This window comes from Nicotiana tomentosiformis, chromosome 9 (genome assembly GCF_000390325.3).
Source record: "Nicotiana tomentosiformis chromosome 9, ASM39032v3, whole genome shotgun sequence".
Lineage (NCBI taxonomy): Eukaryota > Viridiplantae > Streptophyta > Magnoliopsida > Solanales > Solanaceae > Nicotiana > Nicotiana tomentosiformis.
The window spans coordinates 19,033,168-19,051,415 of record NC_090820.1 but is presented as its reverse complement, the minus strand read 5'-3'; the positions used below and the strand labels follow the sequence as shown (position 1 = coordinate 19,051,415).

At 41.0% G+C, this 18,248-nt stretch overlaps 1 protein-coding gene across 1 annotated transcript; it reads left to right on the top strand.

Moving 5' to 3' along the window:
- The first annotated feature begins 2,494 nt into the window (after nt 1–2,494).
- Nucleotides 2,495–3,028, top strand: LOC138898451 (acetyl-coenzyme A carboxylase carboxyl transferase subunit alpha, chloroplastic-like). Its single transcript, XM_070184518.1, has one exon. It carries the CDS (start codon nt 2,495–2,497, stop codon nt 3,026–3,028), a length of 534 nt encoding a protein of 177 aa, XP_070040619.1.
- Nucleotides 3,029–18,248: the final 15,220 nt, after the last annotated feature.

Sequence of the window (18,248 nt, the reverse complement as noted above, 5' to 3'; positions counted from 1 at the left end):
GACCTTCGGTCCATTACGTTCCAATCTTGACTAATCATACGAAGGTAGAAACCGATTTTGACCGTATACAGATAGTCCCCTCATTTCTCGGGAAGGATGTGGCGAGAAACGACATGATTTTCCAACGGCATGACTAGATATACACTGATATTTGCATCGAGCCCGACCATGACGTACGTGATAGATATCTCATCGGTTCATTTACCAAGGCATTAAACGCGTGTCAGACGATGGTCGGCCACCGCTGATATTGAATCGTCATTGCCAACTCTATAAATAGTTCTTCTTTTTACCATTTTTTACTTTTAGATCTTCAATCTCCAAATCTTCTAAGTTCCTTTTCGCATCTTCTGAGTTCTTCATCTGTGAATCTGTGATTTTCACTACAAAATCTCTCTTTAGAACACCAAATCTTGTCATCTCCCTCTATTTTCAATCTTTAAATCCAAATGGCGAAAACGTCAAAAAATGTTCCTCAAAAAGAAAACGCTTCTTCCTCACGGCCTGCCGGCGACAAAACACATGTGGAGCCACGACCTGAGGAATGTGTTCCCGGGGGGTGCGTTCTCACTTTCGATTTTAAGACCAACAAAGCTCCGCCCAGTCGATGCGAGCCGGTATCGAGGTATATGTGCTCGATAACGGAGGGATACCTTAAACAGGTAAGGAAAGATTGCCACTAGAAAAACAAAGAAGTGATAATCCCGACTCCCGAAGAAGTATTTAAGTGTTTACACTTACCCTTTCACGTTGGGCCCCCTCGACCCCGTTGTCATCGAATTTTGCCTCCAATACCAAATAACCTTAGGCCAAATCCATCCTTCTTTTTGGCGAATCGGTATTCTGATTCGCTTCTTTGTGAACAAAGTTGAGGGGATGCCTTTCACCCTCGATCACCTTATTAGGTTGTACAGCCCCCGCCTCTATCGAGGTGGGTTAATAAAGCTCCAGCGCCGGGCTACCAAAGTGCTGTTCTCGAGCATAGACGAGAACAAGGACCGAGGTTGGATGGGTCGGTTCGTTCGAGTGAAGACTTCCGACCTAATCCTAGTCGAGAAGATTCCATTTCCCGAGCAATGGAACATGAAGCGTAAGTACAATCCCCAGCTAGTTCCTATTAATTGTTTTGCTCCTTTGCTTTTTCTCATCGATGACCTTTTTCCATGATGTAGTGATTGCTTGGATGCTTGATGCAATTCCTAACCTCAAGAATTGGGTTCGGGACCTGGCTTCGACTTCTTCATACACCGAGCGCTCATGGCGCGATCTATCAAAGGGCCGATGGGAGGCCAAAACTCATGGTAAGCTCCTTTTTTGCGTCTTTTGACGATTTTGTTTGAAGAATTTCTTACTTGATTTCCTTTCATACTAGCCTTGGCAAAGATATTATCATGAGGCCCTTATCTGGTGAGGGGGAGACTTTGATCCCGGTACCAAAATCGGCGAAGGACAGAAAGAGGAAAATAATCCTAACCTCGGAGGATCCCGAACCTAAGAAGAGGACAGCACGTAAAGCGAGGAAAAACATCATCCTCCTGACCGAACACTCTGTTCGGCGTCTAAGGGATGAAGATGAAGGAGAAGAAGAAGACAATTCTGGGCTGGAAGCCCGAGTGAGAATGAGCACCGAGGCCCCAAAGGCCACTAAATCAGTGAAGGCTGCAGAGATTCCATCTCGAGATGAGGGAATCTCAGAAAAAGAATCGGGCGATGTCCTCGAGCCATCGAGGATCGAGGATGCCTCCCACCATAATGAGCCAACGGTGGGTACGGCTGTGGGGGCTGATCCCGAGGCTCGCCGAGATGGAGAGATCGACCCAAGTGATCCACTTGGGGTAATGGAATTCGTAGGCTCCCCGCTGCTACCTTCGATTTCCGAGGAGATGATTCAAGAAGCTCGGGCCTTGAAGACACACTCCATTGAAGGAGGCCACGGAAAGGAAGATCCTTTCCGTGATTATTTTACTAGGGTTGAAGATGCTACTGGCCTGAGAGATTTGGAGGTCTCGAGGAAGGACCTGGGTGAGGCATCTAGCCTTTTCAACAAAGTGCAACAAGCTCTGAATCGGGTAAGCCTTTTCTCCTCTTGTTGGTATTACCCTTGTGTTTGTTTTTCTCTTCCTGTCTAACTTCTTTTCTTCTTTCTGCGTAGGCCTCAGCGTTTAATCGAGAAGCATTTTCTCGGTCTCGAGCTGAGTTGAGTCGATATGAGGCAGACCTTCGAGGTCTCACGAAGGAGAGGAATGCCCTTAAACTTCTCTGTGGGCAAAGAGAAGAGAAGATCAAGGACCTCCGAGCCAAATTGTCGAAGGCTCACCAAGACCTGACCGACCTGACTGAGTAGGTAATAAAAATCTTAAAAACTCATGGGCTCGATTCGGGAATGGTGGCTAACATTTCAATCTCACAGCTGCAGCAGAAGATCGAGATGATCGAGTAGCTCCATGAGGAGGTCGATATGATAAAGGCGGAGACCTTGGGTTGGAAATAAGGTATGGACCGCTTCGCTACAGAAAAGGAAACTGCTTTATCTAAATTGTCATGGGTCGAAAGTCAGCTTCGAGGCATGAAGGAAAAAGGCACAACTCAGGCGAAGAGGATAGAGGAGCTCGAGACTCGGTTGGCTTCCGAACTTGCAAAGGCCAAGTCTGAAGCTGAAAAGGCAAAGGTCGAGGCAGAGGCGATTGTGGCCGTCTACCGGGCTGATGCTGAAGTCGCTCAAGTACAAGCGAGAAAGGCAGTCGAGACCGCTCAAACTCAGGAATATTGGATTGCTGAACTTTCCCAATGCCAATCTCGGAGGAAAACCTTTGAGGAGATCCATGCTCGAGGTTTCGACCTTACCGAAGAGATAATAAAGGCTAAAGAGCTTGAAGTCGATGTTGGAGCCTTAGCTTCCGATGATGACGATGATGATGATGAGAGCAAGAGTGGGTCTGAGAGAGGGGAGGAGCTCGATGGAGAAGAACTGCCCCCGGAGAAAATCAGGAACCTTAGGGTTTTTTCTTTTTTTGATCTTTTTGTGTAGGGTCCTGATCGGACCTTGTAAATACTATTATGTATATATAAAGATTTTTTCCTTTCCCATCTTGTCTTTGTTTCATTTTCTGCCTTGTGAAAAATTTTGATTTATTCATGCCTTATGAAAGTTTTCATAAGTTCGAGGCTTTAGGTAATTTGATCAAAGTCGGACCTTATAGTCTTTATAATCAAGTGAGTATTTGCTCGAACTCGAAGTAATGTAGCCCGTAGGCTTTATGGTCGAGAGAATGTTTGCTCGAGCTCGAAGCAAGAGTAGCTCGTAGGTTTTATGATCGAGCGAGTGCTTGCTCGAGCTCGAAGTAAGAGTAGCCCTTAGGCTTAATAGTCAGGTGAGTTTTTGCTCGAACTCGAAATAATGAAGCCCGCAGGCTTTATGGTCGAGTGAGTGCTTGCTCGAGCTCGAAGTAAGGATAGCCTTTAGGCTTAATAATCGAGTGAGTGTTAGCTCGAACTCGAATTAAGAGTAGCCCTTAGGCTTATGGTTGAGTGAGTATTTGCTCGAGCTCGAAGTAATGTAGCCTTTAGGCTTTATGATCGAGCGAGTGTTTCGCTCGAACTCGAATTAATGTAGCCCTTAGGCATTATGAGTGAGTATTTACTCGAACTCGAAATAAGGTAGCCTTTAGGCTTTGTAGATAGTCCCCGAGTGAGAATGTGTCATGACCCAAACTGATGGGCCGCGACCGGCACCCGGTACCTTACTCAACCGAGTACCAACGTAACGTATATTTTTTATTACATCATCATATACACTTGACATACAGGCCTAATAGGCCAACATGATCATTTATAAACTCTAAACATCCATACAAGCATTCGTATACATGACATCTGTCTACAAGCCTCTAAGAGTACATACTTATCACAAAGGCCGGGGTAGGGGCCCGCCATACCAAACAATACACGTCTAAATCATACTGACTAAACAAGCAACTTCGGAGCAAATGGAGCGCACCAACATCTTTCGCTGATCTGATTGCCTACTTGGAGGAATCTCGACCTGTCTATCAGAATCTGCGGACATGAAACGCAGTGTCCCCAGGCAAAAAGGACGTCAGTACGAATAATGTACCGAGTATGTAAGGAACATAAATAAGTACATAACATACATAGAAGAAATATAGAGTAAATGACTCAACCTGTAATTCTGGATAACTCTGTAAATCATGAAATAATTATAGTGTCATGCATATGCGTATAAATATAATGTCGTGCATAGGTACATGTTTCATAACATCATCAGGCCTCTGAGGGCATCCTATCATATCATCTCGGCCACTGTGGGCAAAATCATCAACGTATACCAGTTGATCAGGTGGTGGTGCGTATATAACGTCGTAACCTTTTTTCATATCCCATATACATATAATATACGCGTATATAACGCCTTCTGGTCATGGGTCAATGTACATGTATAAATGCATAAAATGCATAAGAAATACGTTAATAAGATTTCTCGAATATCATAAAATCCATATGCCTTTCGGACAAACTTTATCAAATACGTATTTTTCTAAGACCCATGAACAGAGGATATAATAATAATTCATATGGGGAATCAAGAATATAGACACCTCTAGTATTCTATGAATAGAATCATTTATAAAAGTTACGTATTTTGCTCGTTTCGTTTGTATCATTTGGATCATGCCAAAAGAAAAAAGGGATAGCCTTAACATACCTGGAGTAGGGAAAACTCTGTATGATATTCTTGGAAAATGTTGCACCGTACTCCTTTAGAACCGCAAAATTTTACGTTGCTACGGTTCTAATAATTTTTGTTAGAATTGCTTGGTTGCAAGAAGTTTGGTTGAAATCTTGTAAGAATTGCTTGAAGATGCTATGAAATCTCCCGTTTTGAATGGAATATTGAGCAACTACATTGCTAAGATGATAAGCAACTTTGGTTGAATTCTTATTAAAGATTCGCTGCTAAACATATGCACTTCCCATTTCCAATTAATGATTGAAGGGAGGTTATTTCTTTGTCAAATTGAGTGGGCCCCACTTTTTGGATTACTTGGCCAAAAATTCTCAAATCTTTCCAGCTAACTTTCAAGACTTGATTAGTCATTATTTAATCCTTACTTTCTGGCACATTTTTGCCTCTTAGGCTTATCCAATCCAAAATCCTAATTAAGTATTCACTAATTATTAATCTCCCACTAATATCAATAATTACTCGATTATCTACATAATTAAGAATTATCTCAAATTACATAAAATACTACTCACTTTTACTACACTTTATACACCTTACTATCATAGTCGTATGGTACCTTGTATGGTATTAGTCCATAAATACTGGGTATTTTAGCTCGGGTCGTATTTTATCCTAATATATCAAACTTCGAAGAAATTTCTTTTCTTCGATTTGCTTACCCTTTCTCCTTCACGAATTTACTCATCACGTGTTTGAAATAGCATAATGCTTATAATTTTAAAATAACCTCATTCCCGAATTCACGTCGATTAACTTACGACAAAATTTTTACCGTACAAAAATGTGGGATGTAACATCTCATTTCTGAGCTTTCATCAATTTATTTATGGCGTACTTTCAAGTACGAAAATATGGGGTGTAATATCATTCCCCCCTTTGGAACATTCATCCTCGAATGTTGACTGATGCACTTATCATTTTCATAACTTATGTCTTCCGAATACTTTATTATTCTCCTTGCTATTTAGGCAACTGTTCTTTGAATAAATCCAAAGGCCAGGGCATTCCCTCCTTTAGGCCTCTTTCTCACACCACGGTTTGTGGTCGGAATTCTTCCAATCTCGTAACTCTTGCTACCTTCTTGTATGTGCTCCTATGCGACTCTTCCCTGCAACTTTTAGCCAATCTTTAGGCCTCACTTTGGGAACATATACAGAACTTGATAAGATGTCCCTCTGGGCATCTATAGGTGTATTGAAGTTCTTCGGTCGGTACTTTGTCGAACTTACGAATATTGCCATATCTCATTTCGTACTTTGTAACTTCTATCCATCCATTATTGATTTACCTCAATGTTGATCTACAATCTACCACTGATATCTTGAAACTTCTCATGTAAAACATTATTACTAGGGCTTACGTCTTATTAGGGAACATATGAAATGATTAGACTGATCCACTTGGGGGGGGGGAGATACCATGCTTCGATAACCATATTTCATAGCATCCCAATGTTATTCACCTTACGTGGGTATTTTAATCATGTATCATTTACCACAATTACACCCTCATTCTACTACCATGGCAGCATTCCATCTCTTCTAAATGTTACTAGTCTTAAACTCCTTTGAGTTTATTCAGGCTATACTGAGCTTTCTATAACTTAGAGAAACCATCAACTCTTCTTGTTTTCGTAGGCTTAATCATGAGGATTTATCCATTTTCGTCACCTTCTTACTTGCCCTTTCTATTCCTCACTTATGTCTTCCTAAAACCTTATCGCTTTACCATACTTTAGTTTGCGACCTACATATATCCATTTATACTGCTCGCAATCTTGCTTTCACCATAGATTTCCTTTATTATTTTGGAACATCAAGCGAGATATCGCATCGTCTCTAACTCTTCTTTACTCTCTCGGCTAGGTCTCTCGGTACCTAGAAACCATAGGCTGGAAGATATGGTACTGACGACGACGCTATCATTCCTGGGTACTGAATACTCACGCTTCTAGCCTTTTATCTGCAGTATGGACTATTTACCATCTTTTGCACTTGAGTATCTCGTACTTTATTCACCTTTACCTTACTTGCTTTAAAATATCATATCACATCGCCTATCTCTTTCATAACTTCCCTTCCACATAGGTATGATTTACATCCATAACTTGAAGCTCTATTATAATACTTGCACCTCTGGTGCATACACAATCCGGTGAGAGCTTCATACTGACTTCTTAGGAGGCTGGTACTCTTCTGACTAGCTTTATCGTAGAGCCGTTATAGAATATGGCTATTGTACTATCTCTCTTGTACCTCTAATATTTAAAAGTGATCCTGTTATGTTCTCAATCGCGAGGTCTATAATTTTCTGGGTCCAATAATCAGATTCCTGATTTACTTTGTTGATGTAACTCTTTAGTTTCCTCTTCCTTCTGATCAACCTTTAGGTAGGCTTAAGCTATCTTCCGATCTGCTGCTCATGGTATTACTTTAGCCTTTCATGGACGCTATGGAATATCCAGGATACAATCTTTTAACAATTCAATCACTTGTCTATGACCTAGACTCTGTTATTTCTTTTAACTTATATCGGAGTCTTCTATGGTTGTATGATTCGCAACATATATGTTGCATGGATAATACTCCGAATTTTAAGTGCGTTCATAATGTAACTAACTCTGGATTATTGATCGAATAATTCCTTCCGTTCCTTCTCATCTTTCTTTAAATGTAAGCAATTACTTTTCCTGGTCTTTTTGCCCCCTTGTTGCGTGCATACTTAGCTTATCTGAGTTCTCACGCGTGCCAAATTTTTTGTGCAACTCATATGGTCTCGAATATTACTTTTGGTTTTACTCCCCACTCATTAGCCATGGTAGGTGCCACTTTCTTTTGGAGTGCATACAATTTTGTAATGAGACTGTTATTACACAACCATTTCCTTTTTAGGTCACTGTGCTTTGGTTGAAACCTTCTTCCTTATTTTCTCAGCTAGTCTTTCATTGTAGTACTTAGGGGGGACCCTCTGACTCTTGTAAATCTGCGAGCTTATTACGTCGTATACTCGACGGAATTTTTGATGTCATTCCTCACCTATAATTATCCGTAGTTACTTACCTTCACGCCCTTGTACTTGTAGTGTTGCTTCTGAACTGATATTTCGACTATCTTCCCAGTGGCATTCTCTTTTATTTCTGTAACCCTTATACGGTACCTTTACTACCACCCCTTCTATCTTAATATTTCTCAAGGTTACAATGTCATATCTGCGAGACATAATGCCTCATGTTGGGGTTCACTATGTTTATCTTGCACGATCTGTTGATTTGTTTGTATCCTCTTGTCTAGCCATAACTAGGCTTTTCCTGAATCAACTACTAACTACTCGTTGGCCCATTCTCATATCAATATTCTGAGTAACCTTTCTTGGGTTATTTCCTTTGTCTTAACTTACATCTTGCGCTGGCTCTTTATTTATGAATAACATCCCGGTCGGAATCCTGACTTCCTCTCCTTGGCATCGTGCTTGCTTAATGCTCTGGAATCGCAGCATATACGTAGGATTTTAATAGGTGCAATCTCATCCCTTTCTCATTTTTATCGTATTCTTCCTTTACTATTCCATAGTTACTTGAACCATTAAATTCTGACGTAATGACATATCACTCCATATTCCCCCCTTTAGGGAAGTACTAAGAGTTGGAGCTACAACAATCTACCTATAGATGTTTTACCTCTTCATTTTTGGTGTCTTTTCACATCATCGATGACCCTTACTCGCCTTGCGGTAATCCTTCTGAACTAAGGATAACGAAATTCCTTACTCGCGAGGGTGGCAATAACTATGACTGGCACATACAGTCTCTTAACCTTGACTTTGCTCACATTGCTTGCTTTAGGGAAGCGTCTTCCTGAATGATCATTCTCTGAATTTCTCATGAATTTTCTTCTGTTGTCCATTCTTTTATCGTCGGAACGAAATCTGAAATTCTCATGATGTCGACCACTATCAAATCACTCAGCCCCTAATCACTCAGCCCCTAATTCATGTTTAGTTTATCTTGTTCACTCGCCATACTAATTTCTATTATTCTAGGGTCTAACTTTTCTTTCTAGTAGTCGCGTTAGAGTCACGAACTTATTTCTTGAATGAGGATATGGCTTTATGGCCTATACTCTTTGTTGTCTCAAGGCCTGTCACCTCTCATCTTTTCCTTCACTTGACAATAGACTTTGTAATACTGTCATCTTTTTGATCTACCGTTGTCATCCATGTATCACATCTTACTCATAATGCTTCATTAATTCTCTTTGTATTCCCCTGCTAATATTTATGTCTATCACTTTATTCTGAAAACTCCAACAAGACATTCTTTTGCTTTTAGCTCCCCTTGCTCCATCCACCGGCCCTTCGGGTTGCCTGACATTCTCTCTCTGCTAGGGATGGGAGCCATACTAAGATAATATTTATCCCTTCCAGGCTTCCAGTGTTTATCTTTGTAGTATTCATATCTAGTTGTACTATTTTAGGGTGCACCATTGAGGTGTCTCACAAGGAGATCCATTACCACGTTTGCTCTATCCTTCGGAAACGTAAACTAACTCTACCAATCCATCCACTATTTTGGGTTACTCTATCCCCAGCCGGATCCTGATAACTCGTCCTATTCTTAAACTATGTCGGTTAGCTCCCATTGGGCATAACTAAGATCGGTGTGGCCGATTGTACATACATCTGTCACTGTTGAAAGTAACTCAAAATGCTTATATCTCCCTTCCTGAATGGTAAATAATGATAATCTTTATTAACTGGATACCTCGTACCCTTTTTCATCTTGCTTCTTTTACTTCTTGAAACTTATACCTTCTGATTCTTTCATTGCTCTTTACCATAAGAGTGGATAGGCATTCTTGCCTTAGGATTCCTTATTAAGAAGCTTACACATCTTAGTATACACATGATCTGCTGAATACCTCATCTTTATCCATCATAAGCATGATGCAAAAATCGAGTTCCTCTGACTCAACTCTTCCACAGCTATATCCCTTACCAATCATCTTTCTGGATATAGGCATCGTCGTATTATGAATAAGATAGTTTAGGAAATTGAATTCCTACAACTGAGCTCTACCACAAGATATAAAGTAAGAAGAAAGAGTGACATTCCTAAATGCCTTGTAGCCTCTTGCTTATAAGTGTGGTGCACAACACACCCATAAACAAGACTCTACTAGACACGGCCTGTAGACTCCCTAGGACAGAACTGCTCTGATACCACTTTTGTCACGATCCAAACTGATGGGCCGTGACCGACATCCGGTACCTTACTCAACCGAGTACCAACGTAACGTATCTTTCTTATTACATCATCATATACACGTGACATACGGGCCTAATAGGCCAATATGATCATTTATAAACTCTAAACATAGGCCGGCAAGGCCATACAAGCATTCGTATACATGACATCTGTCTACAAGACTCTAAGAGTACATACTTATCACAAAGGGTGAGGCAGGGCCTTGCCATACCAAACAATACACGTCTAAACCATACTGACCAAACAAGCAACTCCGGAGCAAATGGAGCGCACCAACATCTTCCGCTGATCTGATGGCCTACTTGGAGGAATCTCGACCTGTCTATCAGAACCTGCGGGTATAAAATACATCGTCCCCGGGCAAAAAGGACGTCAGTACGAATAATGTACCGAGTATGTAAGGAACATAAATAAGTACATAACATACATGGAAGAAATATAGAGTAAATGACTCAACCTGTAATTCTAGATAACTCTGTAAATCATGAAATAATTATAGTGTCATGCATATGCGTATAAATATAATGTCGTGCATAGGTACATGTTTCAAAACATCATCAGGCCTCTGAGGGCATCCTATCATATCATCTCGTCCACTGTGGGCAAAATCATCAATATATACCAGCTGATCAAGTGGTGGTGCGTATATAATGCCATAACCTTTTCCCATATCCCATATACATATAATATACGTGTATATAACGCCTTCTGATCATGGGTCAATGTACATGTATAAATGCATAAAATGCATAAGAAATACGTTAATAAGATTTCTCGAATATCATAAAATTCATATGCCTTTCGGACAAACTTTATCAAATACGTATTTTTCTAAGACCCATGAACAGAGGATATAATAATAATTTACATGGGGAATCAAGAATATAGACACCCCTAGTATTCTATGAATAGAATCATTTATGAAAGTTGCGTATTTTGCTCGTTTCGTTTGTATCATTTGGATCATGCCAAAAGAAAGAAGGGATAGCCTTAGCATACCTGGAGTAGGGAAAACTCCGTATGATAGTCTTAGAAAAGGTTGCACCGTACTCCTTTAAAACCGCAAAATTTTACGTTACTACGGTTCTAACAATTTTCGTTGGAATTGCTTGGTTGCAAGAAGTTTGGTTGAAATCTTGTAAGAATTGCTTGAAGATGCTATGAAATCTCCCGTTTTGAATGGAATATTGAGCAACTACATTGCTAAGATGATAAGCAACTTTGGTTGAATTCTTATTAAAGATTCGCTGCTAAACATATGCACTTCCCGTTTCCAATTAATGATTGAAGGGAGGTTATTTCTTTGTCAAATTGAGTGGGCCCCACTTTTTGGATTACTTGGCCAAAAATTCTCAAATCTTTCCAGCTAACTTTCAAGACTTGATTAGTCATTATTTAATACTTACTTGCTGGCACGTTTTTGCCTCTTAGGCTTATCTAATCCAAGATCCTAATTAAGTATTCATTAATTATTAATCTTCCACTAAAATCAATAATTACCCAATTATCCACATAATTAAGAATTATCTTAAATTACATAAAATACTACTCACTTTTACTACACTTTATACACCTTACTATCATAGCCGTATGGTACCTTGTATGGTATTAGTCCATAAATACCAGGTATTTTAGCTCGGGCCGTATTTTATCCCAATATATCAAACTTCGACGAAATTCCTTTTCTTCGATTTGCTTACCCTTTTTCCTTCACGAATTTACTCATCACGTGTTTGAAATAGCATAATGCTTATAATTTCAAAATAACCTCATTCCCGAATTCACGTCGATTAACTTACGACAAAATTTTTACCGTACAAAAATGTGGGATGTAACATCTCATTTCCGAGCTTTCATCAATTTATTTATGGCGCACTTTCACGTACGAAAATATGAGGTATAACAGAATGGTTGCTTCGAACTCGAGTTGGGGTAGCCCTTACACTTTATAGTCGAGTGAGTGTTGCTCGAACTCGAAGTAATGTAGCCCTTAGGCTTCGTAGTCGAGTGAGAATGGTTTCTCGAACTCAAAATAAAAATAGCCCTTAGTCTTAGTGATCGAGTGAAGATTTGCTCGAACTCGAAATAAGGTAACCCTTGGTCTTCGTAGTCGAGTGAGAATGATTTCTCGAACTCGAAATAAGAATAGCCCTTAGGCTTAGTGGTCGAGTGAGTGTTTGCTCGAACTCGAAGTAATGTTGCCTTAAGTCTTTATGGTCGAGTGATTGTTTCGCTCGAACTCGAATTAATGTGGCCCTTATGCTTTATGAGTGAGTGTTTACTCGAACTCAAAATAAGGTAGCTTTTGGGCTTTGTAGATAGTCCCCGAGTGATAATGGTTGCTTCAAACTTGAGTTGGGGTAGCCCTTAGGCTTTATAGTCGAGTGAGTGTTGCTCGAACTCGAATTAATGTAGCCCTTAGGCTTCGTAGTCGAGTGAGAATGGTTTCTCAAACTCGAAATAAGAATAGCCCTTGGGCTTAGTGATCGAGTGAGGATTTGCTCGAACTCGAAATAAGGTAACCCTTGGGCTTCGTAGTCGAGTGAGAATGATTTCTCGAACTCGAAATAAGAACAAACCTTAGGCTTAGTAGTCGAGTGAGTATTTGCTCGAACTCAAAGTAATGTAGCCTTTAGGCTTTATGGTCGAGTGAGTGTTTCGCTTGAACTCGAATTAATGCCTTAGGCTTTACGAGTGAGTGTTTACTCGAACTCAAAATAAGGTAGCCTTTGGGCTTTGTAGATAGTCCCCGAGTGAAAATGGTTGATTCGAACTCGAGTTGGGATAGCCCTTAGGCTTTATAGTCGAGTGAGTGTTGCTCGAACTCGAAGTAATGTAGCCCTTAGGCTTCGTAGTCGAGTGAGAATGGTTTCTCGAACTCGAAAATAAGAATAGCCCTTAGGCTTAGTGGTCGAGTGAGGACTTGCTCGAACTCGAAATAAGGTAGCCCTTGGGCTTCGTAGTCGAGTGAGAATGATTTCTTGAACTCGCATTAATGTAGCCCTTAGGCATACGTTGAGTTTGATCTTATTTATTGGATGGGTTGGCAGTCCCCGATTTATGGGGTAATTTTTCACTCCGGTCATAGTCGGCCCTTGAGCCTATTTGCATAATAGATCATGAAAATAGAAAAGTCTTTCCGAGATATGAGATATCGGTGAAGAAGAAATTTCTTTTTATAAGTCATTATGCATGTTCATATTTTGTTCCAGGGCCTGAGAAAACTATACGGGCATGGTTCGTTTTGACCATTTGGCCCTTATAATATTTCCTATCGAAATCTTGTTGCCATGAAGTAACATTCTTGCACCGAACTTAATATATTCGAGGGTAATGCCCCCTCAGTATTCAAGGTTGATTGAAAAGAGGCCTCAGATATTGTTGAATAGTTCTAAGTTAGCACGATCAATGGTTGCCTCATTAAAAACTTTGCCAAAAACCCCGTTTGGGATAAAATCGGTCTAAGGAAAAAAGAGTGCAACGCGTGCTTTCAGACCTAAAGTCTTCGGGTTGAATAATCCATCCTTGTTTCTGGTCGAGTACCTGCAAGGGTTAATTTCAAAATATTAACAAAGATGGGAGGGTCGTACCTTAGCAGTAATATCATTTTAGGTGAGAGACGTTCCAATTGCTCGGTAGTTGTTTGCTGTTTATCACGCCGAGCTTGTAGGACCCCTTTCCGACAATTTCGAGGACCCGGTATGGTCCTTCCCAGTTCGAAACCCAGTTTACCTTCATTCGGATTTCGGGTGTTGAGAGTGACTTTCCTTAGTACCAAGTCCCCGATATTAAAATATCGACGATTGGTTCTTCGATTATAGTATCTTTCGATCCGCTATTTTTGGGAGGCCAATCGGACGAGAGTGGCCTCTCGTCTTTCGTCCAATAATTCTAGGCTCGTGTTTATGGTCTTGTAATTCGACTCCGTTGTTGCATATCGAAACCTGATACTAGGTTCTCCGACCTCAACCGGGATAAGAGCTTCGGTGCCATAAACCAACGAGAATGGTGTTGCCCCAGTACTGGATTTGGATGTTGTGCGATATGCCCATAGGACTTCGGGCAGTATTTCTCTCCATTTTCCTTTAGCGTCGGTTAATCTTTTCTTAAGATTTTGGATGATAGTTTTGTTGGTCGATTCGGCCTGTTCGTTTCCACTGGGATGATAAGGTGTTGATAGGATCCTTTTGATTTTGTGATCCTCGAGAAATTTAATTACTTTGCTGCCGATAAATTGTTTTCCATTATCACATACAGTCTCGGCTGGCACCCCGAATCGACATATGATGTGGTCCCAAATGAAGTCTATTATTTCTTTTTCTCTGACTATCTCGAAAGCATGTGCTTCAACCCATTTAGAAAAATAATCAGTCATAAACAAAATAAATTGAGCTTTACCTGGGGCCGAAAGGAGGGGGCCGACGATGTCCATCCCCTCTTTCATGAAAGGCCATGGAGATAGGACCGAATGGAGTAGCTCCCCGGGTTGATGAATCATGGGTGCATGTCTTTGACATTTGTCGCATTTTTGAACAAATTCCCTTGCATCTTTGCTCATATCGTTCCAATAATATCCTGCTCTGATTATTTTGTGGACCAACGAATCGGTACCGGAATGATTCCCACAAGTGCCTTAGTGAATTTCATATAAGATGTAATCAGTGTCTCCCGGTCCCAAACATATTGCCAGTGGACCATCGAACGTCCTCCTAAATAGCGTTCCGTCTTCGGACAAGGTGAATTGTGCTGCCTTCATGCGCAGAGCCCTCGAATCTTTTGGATCTGACGAAAGCTTCCCGTTCTTGAAGTATTCTATGTATTTGTTTCTCCAATCCCAGGTTAAACTCGTGGAGTTTATCTCGGCGTGTCCTTCTTCAACCACCGATCTTATGAGTTGTACGACAGTCCACGAGTTGAGTTCGTCGTCTTCGACCGACGAACCTAAGTTTGCAAGGGCGTCAGCCTCGCTGTTCTGTTCTCGGGGTATATGTTGCAAAGTCCATTCCTTAAACTGATGTAGAGTACTTGTAATTTATCCAAGTACCTCTGCATTTGATCTTCTCGGACTTCAAAAGTCCCGTTGGCTTGATTTACCACGAGGAGGGAATCACATTTAGCCTCTATGACCTCGGCTCCCAAGCTTCTAGCTAATTTGAGACCTGCAATCATGACCTCATACTCGGACTCATTGTTAATCAATTTTGTAGTTCTAATAGATTTTCTAATTACATTACGTGTGTGTGATTTTAGAACAATTCCTAATTCGGACCCCTTCGCGTTCGAGGCACCGTCCGCGAAAAGGGTCCAGACTCCCAAAGAGTTCCCCGATTTTATAAGCAGCTCTCTTTCAATCTCGGGCACGAGGGTTGGTGAAAAGTCAGCCACAAAGTCTGCCAAGATTTGAGACTTGATAGCGATTTGGGGTCGGTACTCGATATCGTACCCACCGATTTCTATGGCCCATTTGGCCAATCGACCCGAAAGCTCGGGTTTGCACAAAGTGTTTCGAAGAGGATAAGTTGTTACAACATGTATCGAGTGAGATTGAAAATATGGTTTTAATTTCCTAGAGGCGCTTACTAAAGCAAGCGCTAATTTTTCTAAGTGTGGATATCTAGTTTTGGCCTCGCCTAAGGTCCGACTAACATAATAAATAGGGAATTACGTACCTCGTTCTTCCCGAACCAGGACTCCACTTACCGCTATCTCCGAGACAGCTAAGTACAAGTAAAGTTGTTCGTCCACTCTCGGGGTATGAAGCAGAGGCATGCTCGATAAATACCGCTTTAGTTCTTCCAAAGCGTGTTGGCATTCCGGAGTCCATGCAAAGTTTCTTTTCTTCTTAAGCAGTAAGAAACATCGGTGGCTCCTATATGAGGATCTCGAAATGAATCGTCCCAAGGCAGATATTCTCCCAGTTAACCTTTGCACGGCCTTCACATTATCTACTACCGTGATGTCCTCGATAGCTTTGATTTTATCGGGATTGATTTTGATTCCTCTTTTGGATACCATGAAACCAAGAAACTTGCCCGAGCCAACTCTGAATACACATTTTTCGAGGTTGAGCTTCATATTATACTTCTTTAGTACATCGAAAGTTTCATGCAAATGTTTTAAATGGTCCTTTGCTCGCAGGGACTTAACTAACATGTCATCAATATAAACTTCCATTGATATTCCTATTTGTTTTTCGAACATTCGATTTACTAGGCGTTGATAGGTTGCACCGGCATTTTTTAGACCGAATGGCATTATGTTATAACAATAGGTGTCGTACTTGGTGACAAAGGAGGTTTTTTCTTGATCCTCCGGGCTTATTTTTATCTAGTTGTACCCAGAGTAGGCATCGAGAAAACTGAGAATCTCGTGGCCGGCTGTGGCGTCGATCACACGATCGATGCTGGGCAAAGGAAAGGAATCCTTAGGGCATGCTTTGTTCAAGTCTTTATAATCTATACACATTCTAAGTTTGTTTCCTTTCTTAGGGACTACCACCACATTTGTTATCCATTCGGGGTATTTAACTTCTCGAATGGACCCTATTTTAAAAAGTTTGGTTACCTCATCCTTGATAAAGGCATGTTTGACCTTGGATTGGGGTCTTCTTTTTTGCTTTATCGGATGGAATTTTGGATCCAAGCTCAGTCTATGAGTGGCAATCTCCGGTGGGATCCTTTTTATGTCGAGATGGGACCAAGCGAAATAGTTCATGTTAGCTATAAGAAATTGAATAAGCTTTTTCCTAAACTCGGGGTCTAACACCGTGCCCAAGTATACCTTTCGCTCGGGCGGATGTTCGACTAGCATGATTTGCTCTAGTTCTTCGACCATTGACTGGGAAGCATCGGTATCATCGGGGACCATAAAGGATCAAGGGATCCCATAATTACCGTCTTCGTGAGTCTTCAAATTCTCTAGTTGGGTCGAAACTGACATTTGTGATTGCTATTTGGTATCCTGTTCACCCTTCGAATCTGATCCCTTTGTTGATGATAGTGTAGATATCGGAATTACCTCATCGATGGAAAACATTTCTCTTGCGGTCGGTTACTCCCCGTAGACCATTTTGACTCCCTCTGATGTTGGGAATTTCAGAACCTGGTGGAGGGTCGAGGGTACAGCTCTCATATTGTGGTTCCACGGCCTCACAAAAAAGCGTTATACCTCATATCGCCTTCGATTACGTGGAACTTCGTTTCTTGGATGGTCCCGGCCACGTTTATTGGTAGGAATATCTCTCCCTTAGTAGTTTCACATGCTATATTGAACCCGTTTAGAACCAGGGTTGCGGGCACAATCCGGTCCTATAGAACGAGCTGCTCTACGACCTTCGATCTAATAATGTTTGCCGAATTACCTGGATCAATTAACACACGCTTAACTTAAGTTTTATTCATAAGTACAGATATTACCAGTGTATCGTTGTGGGGATGCATGATTCCTTCTGCGTCTTCATCACTAAAGGACAAGGTTCCTTTAGGTGCGTAATCCTGAGACCGAGATCGCTTCTATATTTCAATCGACATCTTAGCGCGTTTAAGCACCGGCCCATGGGATATCGATTCCACCGATGATTATGTGGATGATGTGTTGTGGCTCTTCTTGTTTGTTTTGTCTTCTGAAATCCCTATTTTTGAAATGATTTTTGGCCCGTTCACTCAAAAATTCTCGAAGGTGCCCTTTATTGAACAACCGGGCTACCTCCTCTCTCAGTTGCCTGCAATCTTCCATAATGTGGCCATGAGTGCCATGATATTCACATATTTGATTGGGATTCCACTAGGCAGGATCAGTCTGCAGAGGCCGAGGCCATTTAGTATCTTTGATGTGTCCAATAGCCGAACACATCAAGGAATAAAATACAAACCAAACTGAGTAGAAACGGTTTATGAACAAGCAAGATGAATCAATGTACAAGGCTCACAAAAGGATAATCTCTATATGAATCTCAATAACCTTTTCAATATGGGAGTGTGTAGATGCCTTTTTTTACAGAAATGATAGTCATTCTTCTTATAGTGAAGAAAATCCTACTTTAGATATAATAAATACATAGTGGGGATCCCATGATAGATTAGTTAATTAGCTTTTCCTTAATTCTCGCCAAGATTCTCTCCCTTAGTACGGCTATAGCGGCTCTTATCTCTTAGCTCGATATTGGTCGATCTCCAGATTTAGAGATCGATATTGGCTCGAGCTCAATATTGACTCGGGGCC

Coding starts and splice junctions, on each gene's coding strand:
- LOC138898451 (XM_070184518.1), top strand. CDS start 2,495: ATGGACCGCTTCGCTACAGAAAAGGAAACTGCTTTATCTAAATTGTCA.